The 17,272-nt window shown below is 40.8% G+C and overlaps 2 protein-coding genes across 11 annotated transcripts in view; one reads left to right on the forward strand and one right to left on the reverse strand.

The window, feature by feature from the left end:
* RALGPS1 (Ral GEF with PH domain and SH3 binding motif 1) overlaps positions 1-17,272 on the forward strand; it is a 397,330-nt gene that overhangs the window by 190,041 nt on the left and 190,017 nt on the right. The window lies entirely within an intron of this gene.
* Positions 4,854-17,272, reverse strand: part of ANGPTL2 (angiopoietin like 2) — a 33,927-nt gene continuing 21,508 nt past the window's right edge. For all 3 annotated transcript variants that reach the window (XM_034793621.1, XM_034793622.1, XM_034793623.1), the window contains 3 exons: positions 7,957-8,150; positions 6,942-7,212; positions 4,854-6,462 (listed from right to left, as the gene is read on the reverse strand). In XM_034793621.1, coding sequence (XP_034649512.1) covers positions 6,263-6,462; positions 6,942-7,212; positions 7,957-8,150 — 665 coding nt within the window. In that variant the 3' untranslated portion in view covers positions 4,854-6,262. The remainder of the gene's footprint in view (positions 6,463-6,941; positions 7,213-7,956; positions 8,151-17,272) is intronic.

Genomic DNA, 17,272 nt, shown 5'->3' on the forward strand with positions numbered 1-17,272 from the left:
AAGAGTGGGCTGTAGTCCACGAAAGCTTATGCTCTAATAAATTTGTTAGTCTCTAAGGTGCCACAAGTACTCCTGTTCTTCTTTTTCCAGCTATCTTTGTTTCTAATGATCGAATCCCCCATAACTATTACCTGTCTCTTCCTAATAACTGGCGTTCCCTCCCCCGGAGAGGTAACCTCAGTGCAAGAGGACACCACAACATAATATTGGAAGGAGGGTCCCAACTATGGAATCATTTCCCTCTGTTCCAGTTGCATGTTCTCCAACACTGAGACTTTCATCCTCCTCAACAGTACAGAGGCTGTCAGGCTGGGGGTGGGATTGTGCTACTGTGTCCCGGAAAGTCTCATCTACGTACCTCGCTTAGCTCCTCCAGTTCTGCCACTCCAGTCTCCAAAGCCCATACACGGTCTCTGAGGGCCAGGAGCTCCTTGCAGTGAATGCACATATATGCCACCTGCCCATAGGACATGTAATCATACATGCTGCATTTGTTGCAATAAACTGGATAGCTCCCACTCTGTTGTTGGACTTCTGCCTGCATTCTCCTTTTACTCCTGAAGCTCGTTCCTTTGTTGTTGTTTTTGTTTTTATCAGGGGTTGTTTTGGGCTTTATATTTAAAGAATGTTACCTAGGCCCCCCTCACGCTGCACTTGTAAACTCCCTCGCAGAACTCCCCTGTTTGCTAGCTCCTCTGGTCACTTAGGAATGGGCTTTTTAAAGCCCTGGTCTTCCTGAGTAGCCCTGCCCCCTGGTTAAGAGTTGATAGGTGCTAAAGGTTCTTAGGGATCAAAGCCTCGTTAAGAAGCTCAGCACACACACGGTCAGCACATGGTCTCCCAAACAAACGGACTACACAGTATGTTTCAATCAAGCAGCAAGCGTACCACAAACACTGCAGACAACAAACTTACCCCAAGGGTCACATAATTGCTCCTCCTTCACCTGGAGAACTCCCTCACAAAACTCTCATGTTAGCCCTGCCTATTCTGCTAATCCCCTTGATGGTTGGGCACAGTAAATGTCTCTTCTGTTGGGATAATCTCAGATTGTGAGCAGATGCTCAGAAAGCTTGTCTTTCTCTTTGAAAATGTGCAAGTTGCAAGATGCAAGGCTGAATCTTCTCCTTCTGGAACAATCCATGATGGTCTCTTCAGGCCTTGAGGAAACAAGTTCCAGAGACCTACAAGTGGACAAATCATCATCATTGAGCACCTTGTCAAGTAGACAGATGATGCCTAAGGCTATTGGGGAGAATACGGCACCAAAGTCAACCTTAACATCAGCATCAAAGCTGACACCAACACCTCCAGGATCAAACTTGGGGACTGAAAGGGTCCACTCCAAGTGCTGACACAGAAGCTTAAGAGGGAGCTTAGTGTTCTCCCACTAGGACAGGCATAACAAGGCCACCAGACAGAAGTCCTCTAAGCCACCCATGGCATTGAGGGCTGGAGAGAAGGAGCAGCCTGCAACACAGTAGACTCTGCTAGCACTGATGCTGGCTCCGATGCTTCCTGCTGCATTGACTCGAGCCTTAGGGCAGGCCCAGCTCCACCGAGATACCTACTGGAACCACTACAGACCTGAGGGCACCTTACACGTTGGCACTGCCTCTAGTGGAGACCTGTTCCTCTTCACAGTCAGCAGGACATATGTTCTCCCTGTTATTGAACACAGAACGTTTCCCCCTAAAATCTGCAGTTGATGCTGCCCAGAGACCTACGCATTTATTCTACAGGTCTTAGCTGTCATCAGCCCTCCAAGAATGGCATTGGTCCAGTCAGCATCCAGCAAGTTAGGTGTACTCCAGTGGTATGCCACTGTAGCTTTATTGGGGCACGCCATCACAGGCACTGAGAAGCCAGTCTCCATCACTGAGGCAGAGATCTCTCTCGTCACCAGCATCCCTGAACAGGGGAGGAGCCAGATTGATGGGCAGAGCAACATAATGCCTCATCTCACCACCAAAGTATCTCTTTATTTCATCATTGGACAGAGTGATATCCTTTGCCTTGCTACTGGCACTGGATGACTATAAAGCGTTTCAGGAGCTGCTTGTGAGGAGTGCCAAGACATTAGAGATCAAAACAGTGATCACCACAGAGAAGTCCCACAGGCTGTGTGACATCCTGTCCGCTTCTGGTCCGTCCTCTTCAGCTTCATTGCAAATATATGTGGCTAATTGTCAGTCCTTACTGGCTAAGCATGACTTTCTCAATTAGGATAGAGTGCCTCTGTCATGGGGACTGCCCCATTGTGCCGTCTTCTGGTTAAACATGGTGCAGCAGGCAATCCCTGCCTCAGTTTCCTCCTCTGGTGGCTCCCCTTTCCTGCACAGCTCAGAGTTGGTGATGTGGCTTGGCCCTCCAGCCAAGTCCATTAAGCAAAGTTAACTCCTGGGAAAACAAAAGTCCAACTGAAAGTCCAAACAAAAGGTTCTTCCACCCTCTTTGGGCTACTCTCCAGCCTGCCTCCTGGGCTAATTTTTCAGTTCTTTCCTTGCTCCATTGTAGAGCACTGACTCCCATGCTGCTTTCCCTGGAATCCTTCTGACAAGAGTTTCCTGATTTCTGCAGACCCTGCGTCAGGGCCTTCCACATGATTTCTGCAGACCCTGCCTCAGGGCCTTCCCAACCTGCTCCCAGTAATTCCTCTCTCTGAGTTTCATCAACCTTTTTTATGATCATTAGGTGATCACCTGACTCCATCCTCTCAGGCTAGGAGTCAGCTAATTATGGCACAGGCAGGGCTGAGATTTTTGTTTTTAAAGAAACCTGCACAGGTAGACTGGGCCATTCTGATAGACTCCCTTCCTAGCAGAGCCCCCTCATGACAAGAGAGAGCAACCTAAAGACCTAATTAAAGCGGACCAACTACTGGTCAAGACAGGCTTACAGTGTCAATGGATGCCTCAGACACCATAGCCAGATGTATGGCCATCATCATGACCATGCAGCAGGTATAATGGCTCCAAGCATCAGGCATCCCAGGAGAAGTACCAGCCACTATCAAGGACTTCCCTTAGAAGACTAGAACTGTTCACAAAGTGGACTGACTAACAGCACTCTTCACTTGCTGAAGGACTCAGATGCTATCCTACTCGCCTTGGGGATTTACATCTCTACACCATACCTCCAGTACTACTGTCCTCAGTCACAGCAGGGACCATGCACTCCATCCTGCCCTCCCAGACACACTGAGTATCATGCCAAGAAGTGTGTGAGATACAACAGGCGACATCAGCCTTTCTTCTCATCAGCAACCCATCTCGCTCCTAGGACTCATCAGCAGATTTGACAGGATGGTCAAGGGGCACATTGGACTCTGTCTCTAGAGCACCATCTTTGGTGCTCCCGATCCCCAGGAGAGGTCCATCTTGCAGCAATATCAGTGTTTCGTGACTGGATGCAGTCACACACTCTCTTTTCACATCTAATGGTATTGAAATTCCTTAAGGGCCTCCTTCACACCCTGGAGGTAGAGACCCAGCTTCCTCAGGGGATGTTAATGTTGTCCTCAGGAAGTTCATGGAGCCTCTCGTTGAGCCACTACCAGAATGTTTCATACACCACCTCACCATCAAGACTGTCGTTCTGATGGCCATTGTGTCAGCTCAGAGTCAGCAAGCTCTAGGGTCTCATGGTTGGACCACCTTTGGACATAGAGAAAAGGTAGTGTTGAGACTACACCCCAAGTTCAAGACAACCTCAGAGACAGACTTTCACTTGAACCTTGCCAGTCTTCTTCCTGAAGCCACACTTGATACCCAGAGAGAAGAAACTGTCTATCCTGACTTATCCAGAGGTTTGCTGTATTATCTTAATAGGACCAAGCCATTTCAGTGGTCTCCTCCTAACCCCTTTGTGGCAACTTCTGGTCCAACCAAAGGCCAAGCCATCTCTTTGCAGAGATTCTCCCAAGTGAATCACACAGTACATTTCAATCTGCCATTAGCTGGCTGGTTAACCTATCCCTTTGAATATCAAGGCACATTGTTCCAGAGCACAGGCTGCATCTATTGCCTGCTTCAGAAACATTCCAGTCTCTGAGCTCTGCAAGGTTGCAACGTGGAGTAACCCACTGACTTTTGTGAAACATTATGCCCATGACGTGGCTGACAAATTAAGTGCCAAGTTCAGGTGAGCAGTACGTCAATCATTGTTTGACTGATTCAGCTGATATTCCTCACTCCCACCATCCAGGGAGGACTCTGCTTGCCAGTCACCTACAGTGGGATCCATATTGACACACATTCTTAAGAAGAACCACAGTTACTGTAAGGTAAGTAACTGTTCTTTAGAATACTACACACTTCAGGGTGAAAATGCTGTGAATTGTTTTCCAGCTGAATAGGAACAAGAGTTTTTATAGAAATACAACTTTTGGTTTTGTCATGGTCTTAATCCCTTAGGGATAAGCAATGTCCAGAAACTAGAGCAGAGAGAAACAATTAACAGAGTCCCTGTTTAGGAATTAACTAATTAACCAGGTTCCCCCGTCCGGTAGCTGGACTAGTTGAGTATGCATCTTGAGCACTACTGCAACTAAGACATGAATCATGAGCCTTGTGGACCATAGGAAGTAGCCCCACCAGCTGATCAAAAAGATATTCTCCCCTTTGACTGAGATGGTAAGAGGTGTTCAGTACTTGTCTCAGCAGGAAGCTGCTGTTGGTAGATCTTGAAATGTGTAGACAATTCATTTAATGGAAAAAGCAAATCATTAATGGTGTAGAGTTAGAAGTCAGAATTGATTTGATTTAAATTAACAATGGTAGACTTGTGTGGCGTTAAATCATTTCCTGTACTTTGAATGTTAGCCTGAACTGAAACACCAGAATGAATCTAAATACATCAAAATAGCATTTGTTGCTTTATTACCAATTTGCAATATTACAAGGATAATCTGATAATATATTAAAAACCCTACTTTCATTTATATACAACACATGCTACATCAGGCATCATCAGTTTTTAATGCACATCATACATTTGTAAAGAAACAGTGAGGTAATAAGGGAAGAGAGCAAGAGCTTTTTTTGTTTTTCTCAGACATTCTTTCACTAAATTTTATGGTTTTCACTGTAGTTTCTAATTTGCAACAATTATCTATTCTACATACCTACCTCAGCAGAATTCTAAAATTCTCCAAGTTTCCACAATTGATTTTATTTATAAATATGAGTGAGTAATTCTCTTTAATATGTTGACACACAATATACTCATTAATAATTGTGAAATATGGTAAATATAATTGTTCTTGGTTACAAATATTTTCTTCCAAAAATCTTAATCTTGTGGCTAAGGACATTAAATAGAATATAGATCGGTATCCATCATTTGCCTGCAAAGTTGGATAGCCCCTTTAATTTGTAGCCATTTTCTGATTACAGTGGCTACACAGCAGGTAATGACGTTGCTCAGGTATAAAATAATGTTAAATATTTAGGCTATTATTTTATATGAACATTAACATTATTCATGTTGGCTATATAATATGCAATAGCCATTATAAGATTGGATTACTTTATAAATACATGTAGGCAGTTCAATTTAAAAACACTCATTTTCCTTCCTTGATCAAAAATGTTTGTATCAGAGGTCAGTTTTGAGAATGATGGCATGTATATTAAGAGAAAAGTGAGAGTGAAGGACTGGATTAATCATTATCGTAACTATTTGGGTGTCTGCCCACAAACTGAAATGATTTAGTGATTTGTTTTATCTGACAATTAACAAAAATTAAATTAGGAATAATCCCACTAATACCCTATAATACATATACCAGCTACATAGTTTCAAAGGATGTGATTTCCTGTGTCAAATGATCCCTACTAATAAGAATAAAACTCTTGCTGTACAGATTGTACTGTATTTGAGAATATTTATACATAATACAACATACAAAATATTTAGATGCTGTGGCAATATTTTTAGCATATAGACTTAATTCACAGGGAATAAAACCCAGAAGTGTTATCTACAGTCCATCTCAACTCCCAGTTCTAGAAACAGGAACCTTAATTATTTTTGGTACAAAGAAAGATGATCTGAAAGTTGATTATATCACTTACATTGTATGTTTTTGCTGGAATGAATGTTAAAAATACAATATACAAGTCCTCACATTTTAGCAATAAATGTACAATATCTTACATTCCTTGCTGCTATAAAGACCTATTCCGGATAGCACATGCAGCTATTACTGCCATTTCATCATTCTGTTTTAAACAGCAAATTAAAAGAGGAAAAAATTCTTTCAGTGGAATGTGTTGGGGTTAGGCCTGATCATCATAACAACTTTCTTTAGTGAATATGATCCGCCACGGAACTCAGCCCAGTAAACACCATCCTGATATCGACTACGATAGTGTCCTCCCCGATACCAGACTCCATTGAGGTTTGAGTGAGCACAGGCATTGTACCACCATCCTCCTTTCTGGTAATGAGCACAGTTACCTATAATGAAAAGCAGACTGTTATTGAGTATAGAAACTGAAAATCTTGCAATGAGCAGACTAGCAGAACTTTCATAAAACAGTTTTAATGTCTGTATATTTTTAAATCTATCAATCTGATAATGTAAGCAGCAAGGCACACAAAACCTTCCTTTTACTGTCCTCAATCCTGCAATCAAAACCATGCAAGTGGAGTCTTCAGCGGAGCTCCACTTTAGTACAAGATTCACCTGCAAGGATCCAGTTTCAGGATCCGGGCCTTAAGTTTTAAAATAACATCAAATATTTAAACTAAAAAGTTTCTTTTGTCATCTGTCAATGAAAATCATTAGATTACCGGATTAATTTGTATATCATCAGAGTGGTTTGTTTTTCGCTTTTGTAAATGTTTTTAATTATATGTTTAAATGTAATTTTCTATCATGTCGTTCTGTGACTTGCCATTTTCCTTAGTTTTTTTTCTTTTTAAACACTTCATACCTGTGTATACATCATGGTCTCTATCCAGTGTGGTGAACTGCTTCCCGTTGTGCCAAGTGAAAGAGTCCCCAGCATTGCCATTGTAACGACCCAGTCTCAACTTGTAATATTCACTCTCTGGCTCCAGTCTGAAACTGGCATATTCAGCAAATACTTTTCGACCTGACCAGTCTTCCATTGTTACAAGCAGTTTGTAGTTGCCTTGATTTGTTAGCCAATAAATATTTTCTAAACCCAGCCAGTACTCTCCATCTATGTTACCAAATCCTTGCTGTGAAGAAATAGTGACAAATAGATTACTGTTGCAGATCTGTTTTACTTTTAAATCTCAATGCATCCTTAACCATGGCACCTTGAGAATGATTACATGGGCATATTTTGAAATTCCAGTGCAACTTCACCTTGGCCCTAAGTATGTTTCAGCACTTGACACCACTACAAAATTTTTCAGAGGAAGGTACAAGAAATCATGTAGTGGACACTCATGGAATAATCTGTCTGTTGGGAAGTTTCTTGCCAACCTATCAGTTAGTGGTTGGTTTATAACCTGAAGCATAAGTGTATACTCCTTATAAAAGTAGTTGTATCCTATCTACCATAGCGGTGGATGGTCTCATTATTCACATATGTCTAATTATTTTTTCAGTCCTACTAAGCTCTTAACTGTAAGGGCTGGTCTACACTGGGGCGGGGAGATCGATCCAAGATACGCAACTTCAGCTACGCGAATAGCATAGCTGAAGTCGAAGTATCTTGGATCGAATTACCTGGGGTCCACACGGCGCGGGATCAATGGCCGCGGCTTCCCCGTCAACTGTGCTACCACCGCTCGCTCTGGTGGAATTCCGGAGTCGACGGTGAACGTGTTCAGGGATCGATATATCGCGTCTTAACGAGATGCGATATATCGATCCCGGATAAATTGATTGCTACCCGCCAATATGGCGGGTAGTGAAGACGTACCCTAAATCTCCCATTAAGACAGGAAGAGAAAACAAGCTTCATTTGTCCTAACCTTGTAAGTATCCCAGTTCCTGAAAAAGTTGACTGATCCATCGAGTCGTCTCTGAATGACGGTCCAGCCACCAGGGTCATGTCGCTGGTCACACCAGACTTGCATAAGTCGATTTGTATTTTCAGGTTTCACAAGATAGATGGAACTGGTGTCATGGCCATCTTCTAATGCCTGTAGACAGTCTTTCCACGGTCCTGTTTTAAAATAGAAACACTATGCATTCAGAAAATAATTGTGCTTGTTGACTTTGTCTTCTGGAAATATTTGAATGTGGAACATTTTTTTCCTGGCATGTACTAGACATGCTTCTTCCAAGTATTATGCGTAACCGTTTTCCTAAAAAACACATATTTTCACCTTTGCATATGGAAGGTGTAATGTCCAGTAGTGAGCTTGCACAGACCTGGGCTTCATTTGGTTTCACGAGGTTCTTGAGCCCTTTTACTTAATTTATTCCTTGGCAAACCATATTGTGTGTGCTGTTTACACAGTGTATTAATTTATTGACCTTGGCTGCCTGCATGTTTTCATTATGCAGTATACAAAACATGGCAGATTACACAATCTATTTTTTAAAGCATAACCATACTTTTTAGTCTTATTCAGCATAAAGGATACTTGGAATTGCGGAAGACTAAATAGTAGTTGAAGTGCAATTATAAAGGAAGAAAATACTTCTAGTATGTTCAGACTTACATGCACGCTGGTGATTTGGATTTAATAGTGTGATGAAGGGATGCATAGTGTAAAGTATGGAGTGTAGGTTTAAAGTATGGAGCATGACATTGTTCTACCACCTGGCAAAAAGAATTCACAGTATCCAAGTAAGGGAGGAGAAAGATATTCATTACAAATGCAGATGCAGTCATATTTAGGGGGATAGTTCAGGGAAGGCAGAGTAGCTGGTAAGATCACTTGGAAGCACATGGGAAAGTCCCTTGGTCTTAAGCATAGGATTTGTGTGGTCAGGGAGACTGAGTCCCGTTAAGCATGTTCTTGTTTGAAGACTCCCCTCTGGATTGTGTCTTGTGGTGAAGTGTCTCTCCAAGATGTGACAGGTCAGAAATTTAGGAGTTAGCTGCTTTAAGGTGTGTAAGCTAGTGGGCAAACTAAGTGGCTGGGTAAGGTAGAATAAAGTTCCCAACAACCATGCAGTCCAAGACACTTTCTTCAAGGCTGAGTTTAGTTCAAACAAAAGCAAATTAATTCATAATATTGTGTACCATCCAGCCAGCGGGGAAGGGAGAGCGTATACCCCTTCCTGTTAGTAGCTGGGAACAGTGCTTAATTTTTGCTAGGGCTCTAAGAGGCTTGGCAGTTCATAGCCCCAGCACCTCTGACAGTTACGAAAGCTAAAAAATTGCATGAGCCCTGGCACCTCTTTCATTACAAATTAAGTACTGGTCTGGAAGGACAACTAATGGAGACACACACCCCTAGGATTTCCCTGACTCAGGGTTCTTCCTGTCTGCTGCCCTAGCCCTAGAGGAAAGAAGCCTTAAACCTGGTTTCTTATAGGTTACATGCTTGTATTAGCCATTTGCCTGCAGCTACAGCTCCCGCTTTTAAATGTCCAAAGAGTTGTAATAGGCACACTGGGATGCATGCATACACCCCAAAGCCTGGTGCCCTTTATACAGGCTAGAATTTTCAAAATCATCTAAGTGGTGACCTAAGAGCACAACTCCATTTGTTTCTGTGTCACTTAGACACTTTTGAAAATTGCAACTATAGGTTTTAAAAAACAAAATAAGGGAAAATAGCTGTTAAATACAGGAAAAAAATTTACTTGTACTTTTTAAATTAACTTTTAAAGACAAAATCTATATAGTAAAAACATTTGAGAGAAATCTCAGGATAATGAATGTCTGGAAATATATAACAGACTGTAAAGTAAAACAAAAATAGATTTAAAAAACATCCTTTGTGGAAAGACTGTCATTCCTTTAAAATATTATCTGATTTCCTAAGTGGGCACCATCTGAGTGCCCAGGAAGGAAAAAAATTGATTGGTAAAAAGTGCCCAGTAGAATTCTGGATTTTTTGTTGTTGATCCTTTTGCAAAAATATAGTGTGAGCTAACTATGCCCATCTGAACACCTAGGTATGTTGCAAAAAGAAAATCAGAAACCTTAGTGAATCCAGGATTCACTTGCTTAGTAACTATATTTTGAATTTTAATATTTTGGTGCCTGCATAACATAATGGTGGAGATATTAGAAATGGCTGCATGAACAGCTTTGTTCAGTTGCTATGGTTATAGTGAGTGAGCTGATAGAAGGAAATGATAAAACTGTTATCAGTAAGTAACTGGTCCGGATCAATTTTTAAGGGAACTGAGGAAGTATTATAGTACAAGAATGTTTGATCAACATTTGTAAAGAGGCCAGAACTGAGCTATGTAGTAGACAGACAGATCTTTTTCCTTTTAGTAATAAAACAGTCAAGTTGACTTCGGCTTCTATTCTGGATGGGGGATTTTCCAGCTGAGCTGCCCCCAAAAATAACATTGGCATGAAGATCAACAGTAGACTCAGCAATATAATATACCATTATAGACATTAGCATTGTCACACTGATATCTGAAGGCAAGCAAAAAACAATTAATGGATCAAAAATGTGGTGTGATATACTCCATACACAGAGGAGAAAGAAAGCTACCCCATTTGCTGGGGTGCAACACATTGGTTTCAGGTATGGAGGCCATAAAGCAGCTATTTGTAAGAGATTAGACTTTTTTTTAAAGTTTCTAGCTCAAAGAAAATGTTCTCAATGTGGATATACTCAGATTCCTCACTAATTGGTCTGGTATAAGAACCTAAATAGAATTTGTACAGCATTGTTTTCAGAAATCTTTAGACAGCTCTAGTAGCTTTGCTACTGTGCTCATATTTTTGCCAAAAAAACAGAAAAGTTACATTAACAAGACTCACGAGTCAGTGATCCCTTCAGAGTCCAGACTGAGAGAGAAAAGAGAGGATTTAGTAAGTATTCCTCTTTGGAATGATACTAAATTGTATGTTGCTATTATAATTAAACATAGTTTTAAGTTTATACAGAATAAATACTTCTGTTATAAAGACTTGCCATTGTTTTGCATTCATGTAAATGAGAAGATTATAACGAGTTAGCTTAGTTCACACTGTATCCCCTGTATTAACTCACTGCAAGTAGACTAGCAGTGGATAGTCTGTGCCACTTGTTCAATAAATTGTAGGTTAGTTTAGGTGAACTTTGTGATATTTTAAAAAGCCTTTTGTAAATATTCAAGAATCCAATATAAAGTGGGTGTTTGGGTTTTTTAGCCTGTGTCCAAATTATTTGATTTTTGTATTTCTCTTTGTCCTCAGCAGCATAGTCCTGTGAATAGAATGCTGCTTCTGAGCCCAATTTCCTTTGTTGCTGCAGATACAAGTACATGTTCTTGGCTGCTTAAATGAAGATGCAGCACTCTGTTTTAATATCTCTGTTTTATAGTGTTAAAATGCAGGAGACAGACGACATTGTATTTCTTTCCAATATCTGGTTCAACAAATTTAACTTGACTGTGTTTATTTTATTTCAACTTAAATACAGTGAGGTTTATAAGAAAGAAAAATACATGAGTTCCGAGCTGTTGTGGAACAAACTTCTACAGGAACTGAGGACCATCACAAATTTTTGACCTTGGCTTCTTTCACAAACACATAGTATCATGACACTTAAAACAAACAACCCCTCCCCAACTAAACAAAAAAACAACAAACACTACTCTGCACACATAGTACTTCTCTAGGGAAGAGGATGAGAGAGAGATTAATCACAGCACTGTAAAGAGCTCAGATACTAAGGTGATGAGAAAGGTATGAGAACCTGAATAGAATAGAATAATGCTTCCTCTCTCACTGTTACCAGTTAATCTTCAAAAATAGCTTGAGCTCCTACGTCAAAGAGTGTGTTATTATGGTTTCAGACTAAAAGGAAGGCAATTTAAAAAAACTCACTAAACAAGCTGTGTTTGGTCTCACTAATTTAAGTTTGCAGACTTGGGATTTTATAATCATGCAAATATGTACTTTCAAATAGATGTAAAAATGTATGTGTCAACAAAACATCTGCCAGTGCTGAGGTCTCTAGTATGATTCCATTTAATTACTACCATTTAATTATTCTAATATAACGGATTTTTGGTTTGATATGGGAAATGCAGTGGTTTTGAACTATTTTTGCTTTTCTGCTATCATCCTAATGAAATCAGTGAAATGTAGGGATATGCCTGAAATGATGGACATGGCAACAGATCTGTTCTACCTAGTGATGTAAAATACTAAACGGTTAAACAGTAAGCATTAGTCTTACCAGTTAACTGACCCTAACCATTAACCCCCAGCCCTGGGCGGGCCAGCCAACCCCAGCCCCAGGCCGCCCGACTGGCTGGCTGATCGCAGCGCCACGCTAGCCAGCCGACCCGCCAACTCCAGCCCCACACTGGCCCGCTGACTCCAGCCCTACACCAAGCTGGCCGATGCCAGCTGACCCCAGCCCCGCGCTCCGGCCAGCCAGAGCAGCCCCAGCCATGCCAATCCTGCACGCTCGCCAGCTGGAGTGACCCCAGTCACAGAGGCCCTAACCCCTCTCCCTTTAGTTGGTTAACTGTTTAAACGACATAATTTTAGTAGTTTAAACAGTTAACTTTTTAAACAGATATTTACATCTCTAGTTCTACCTTAATGAACCTCTAATGTTTAGTAGCAGTTAGTAGATTAAAGGATAATCTCGGATCACTGCTTTTAGGAATGTTCTAAGATTAATTTATATATTATTAAATTACTATAAGGTCGGTGCACACCTGATTGAAAGACTTACTCAAAGAGTAAGTTCATTGTCAAACTGGGAGGACATATCATGCTGTGAGTGGAGAGTATGCTTACAAAATGTATGGATGTCACCAAGCCGGGAGGGGTTGCAAGCACTTTGGAGTACAGGGTTAGAGTTCAAAGTGATATTAATAAATTAGAGAATTGGTCTGAAATCAATTAGATGAAATTCAATAAAGAGAAGTGCAAAGTTTTGCATTTAGGAAGGAAAAATCAAATACACAAATGCAGAATGTGGAATGATTGGCTAGGCAGCAGTACTGCAGAAAGGGATTTGTGAATAATAGTAGATCACAAATTGAATATGAATCAAGAGTGTAATGCTGTTGAGAAAAAGGTGAAGGGCATTGTGGGATGTATTCACAGGAGTGCCATATGTAAGGCATGGGAGATAATTATTCCACTCTATTTGGCACTGGTGAGGCCTCATCTGGAGTTTTGTGTCCAGTTCTGGGCTCCATACTTTAAGAAAGAGGTAAACAAATTGGAGAGAACCCAGAGAAGAGCTACAAAAATAAGAGGTTTTGAAAATATAATCTATGAGGAAAGGTTGAGAGAATAGAACACGTTTAGCCTAGAGAATGTTGCGGAGGACATAAGTCTTCAAATATGTAAAAGATTATTATCAAGAGGATGATGAATACTTGTTCTCCATGCCCACTGAAGGTAGGATGAGAAGTAATGGACTTAATCTGCCCCAAAGAAGATTTAGATTAGATATTAGGGAAAACTTTCTAACTATAAGGATAGGTAGGCACAGGAACTGGGTATCTAGGGAGATAGTGAAATCTCCAACTTGGGAGGTTTTTAAGAATAGGTTAGACAAACTTCTGTCAGGAATGGTCTAGATATAGTTAATCCTTCCTCAGCATAGAGGTGTGGGCTAGATGACCTCTTGAGGGCCTTTCCAGCCCTACATTTCTATGATTCTGTGATTATACAAGAGCAGTGGTCCCAACCGCTATAATTAATTTTGTGTAACAGTTTCCACGATAACACTCGTAACTTTCAGACACACGTAACTTTCTGAAATGTTCACCTTTATATATAAACTAAGGGTCGAATCCTGAATTGTGGTTAGCATCTGCAGCTTCCACCTTTCAGGATATGACCCTAAAACAATAAAGATGTACTGGACCATTAGGACAAAAATATCAGTTTAAATATATGAAAATGGCAAGTAACTCACAAGTTATTACAATGCACTTGATGATTTCCTGTTCTGTTCATTCCCTCTGGGGCACCTGGCATTGGCCACTGTCAGAAGACAGGATATTAGATTGACTAGGTGGACCATTGGTCTGACCCAGTATGGCCATTCTTATGTTTTTAGGGGTATATTTAAGAATGTATAAAAATATGATACATTGTCTTTTTAAAAAAATCATTTGTGACCATATGATTATAGCATACATAGTCAGAATTAAGATTGTGTATGCAAACTTTAACGTTTCCTAACTTTTGATTGTTTAGCCATGCAGCCTTAATGTTCCCTTAATGTAGTTTCTTTTATGGAATTACTTTGTTGATCAGCAGCTTTTATCATTAAAAATATAGTAAACTGTTTTATGTATGCATTTTAAGAAGTAATTTCTTGTTTCATAACTGTGAAAGAAACGCATGCAAACCACAATCCACATTTTCCTTATAAAATAGAAGAATATTTATTTAAGTAAAAATCTGAATTTCCCACAAAAATCATTATGTCCTGTGCCAAGAAATTTTAGTTTCATAATTGTTGTAAGTAGCTAGTGAATGTGTGTGTGTGCGTGTGTGTGTAATTTAGTTTCCATTTTCATGAAGATTCTAGCTGTATTATGTGGAACAAATCCATTTAAGCATACATTGTCAAAAGACTAATAATTCTGGGTATATCCATTTCTGTGCATTGAACTTGAGATATTTTGAGGGTCTAATTTTCAGGAAGTGCTATGGATCTACCTACCAAAGTAGAAAGAAAATTCCATGAACTACAGTCATTCAGCATTTCATGAACAAAACTGGTTAGTGCATATTTGAGATCTGACAGCAATTCTAGTTGCCATAGTTTCTGCAGATAACTTTTGCCAAATGTAATCTTTTCCTCCCAAAAAATATAATGGAATTATTGAGTTACACGGGGCGACTTGATGAATGGAGATAATGAATGAAAGTGCTCTTGGCAATTGGAAGCCATGCAGAAAGTAAATGTTACAGATGATGCTAAAAATACCATAGGCTGGCAAAGTTTTCATTTGTCATGTGGTTAAGATTAGGGTCTCTTTCAAGTGGTGCACTGCAAAGCCTGCACAAGGCAGAATATTTTGGTAAAGTGTCCCTTTTATATGTCTCTATTACAGAGAGAATATATGACCATGCAGTTATTTTTCCCATGTACTGTGTAAAAAGCGGTACAAATGACCACCTGTAAGAGCCATTTTAGATTAAATCTGCTGGATTTTGATTGCTGTGTGTTCCACATTGTAGAGTGTGTCCCATTCAGTTTATGTAATGTAAGGATATCTATTTTGTAATTCTGGTCAATTTACATAAACATGGACTGCATATTACAGCTGAGTAAGAATCCAAGAAACTGTTGTTTTGTGTTGTTATAACTATTGGGAAGGAATGAAGGAGTTCTGGTCAGCATTTCAGACTGCGTGGTAAATTGTTGTTTCAGATTTGTCTGAGTCAGAGTTACATCATTTTCTGTCTCCATTTGATCTTGGTTTGTATCAGTGAGGCCTCTGCTGCTGTTCATACTGGCAGGCTGACCTAAAACCTTTTTGCTAGCTGTTATTAGTCTTATAAAGTAGTGGTAGAGAATTTAGTAGATTTCCTTTTCACTTTCTTGTACAGTTCATTAACATAATGAGTTTTATTTTATTTGAATTCATTTGTTTGTAGAGGTGACATCTGTTATTGTTGAAAACTTCTACTAAACAGTTTCTGACCAATTAATATTGGGACTAGCAAGCAACATTGCTGTATTGACAATTGCTCTTTTTACTGGTGATCACGATGTGAATACAGGATAGAAGTTTTTATGGTTAGTGAAGGCAAGCATCTCTTCCTCGTACAATAAACCCCAGCCAGAATACATTCTATGGCAAGAGTGGGCAAACTTTTTGTCCGGAGGGCCACATCTGGGTGGGGAAATTGTAGGGTTGGGGCAGGGGGTTGGGGTGTGGGAGGGAGTGTGAGGTGTGGGAGGGGCTTCGGTGTGCAGGAAGGGGCTCAGGGCAAGTGGTTGGGGTACAGGAGGGGGCTTAGGGTAGAGGGTTGGGGTGCGGGAGGGGGCTCAGGGTAGGGGGTTGGGGTGCAGGAGGGGTGCGGCAGGAGGTTGGGGGCTCAGGGCAGGGGATTGGGGTGCAGGAGGGGCTCAGAGGCCAGATTGAAAGCCCTGACGGGCCGGATCCAGCTCGCAGGCTGTAGTTTGCTCTCCCCTGTTGTATGGTGATTATATCTCAGGATTTTAACTAATTTAAACAGGAGCAGGAGAGACGTTTTCAACATACTGTCATTCGGGGATGTCTTGAGCCCTTACTTAGAGTTACCCACTGGACAGAATATGTAATAGTTATGATTATTTTGGATAGTGTGAGGATATTTATTGTGACACTAAGATGTTCCTGTTTGCAGATTTCTTACACAGAATTGTAACAGATACTTGTATCTTAGAAGAGTTGAGCCCTTTCATTGATTTACTGTATTTGAATATTCAGGTACTTTCACTATGGATTCATGGTATGCCCAGGAGAGAAACTCTGGAAACTTCTGTTAGCATCTAGATACTTTGGCTCAGATTTTTAAAGGTATTGAGGCATAGTGATGCTCACCGTTACAATTCCTAACAAATTTAGGAGCCTAAATCTCATTTTCAAAAGAGATTTAGGCATTTGGGGTATGTCTACACTGCCATTAAACAACCGGGGCTGGCCCATGTCACCTTCCTTAGATTTGTGGGGCTTGGGATTAAGGGGTTGTTTAATTGCAGTGTAGACATTCAGGCTCAGGCTGGAGTCCAGGTTCTAGGCCTGGTCTACACTGGGGAGGAGATCGATCTAAGTTATGCAACGTACTAAGTCGACGTACTTAGATCAATTTACTGTAGTGTCTTCACCGTGGTGAGTCAACTGCTGCTGCTGCTCCCCCCTTGACTCTGCCTGTGCCTCTCATGGCGGTGGAGTACAGGAGTTGATGGGAGAGTGCTCAGGGGTCCGCCAATCCGGCGAGTAGTGTAGACATACCCATAGGATCCTGCAAAGGGGGCAGATCCCAGAGCTTGGGCTCCAGCCCAAGGCTGAACGTTTACACTACAATTAAATAGCCCATGAGCCCAATTCAGCTGACATGGGGCAGCCGTGGGTGTTTAATTGCAGTGTAGACAAAACCATAGGACCAAAATCCCATTGACAGTAAATAGGATTGTAGTTCCCATGTGCCTGAAAATGAGACTTAGGCTCCTAATTCAATTAGGA

This window comes from Trachemys scripta, chromosome 17 (genome assembly GCF_013100865.1).
Source record: "Trachemys scripta elegans isolate TJP31775 chromosome 17, CAS_Tse_1.0, whole genome shotgun sequence".
Taxonomy (NCBI): Eukaryota; Metazoa; Chordata; order Testudines; family Emydidae; genus Trachemys; species Trachemys scripta.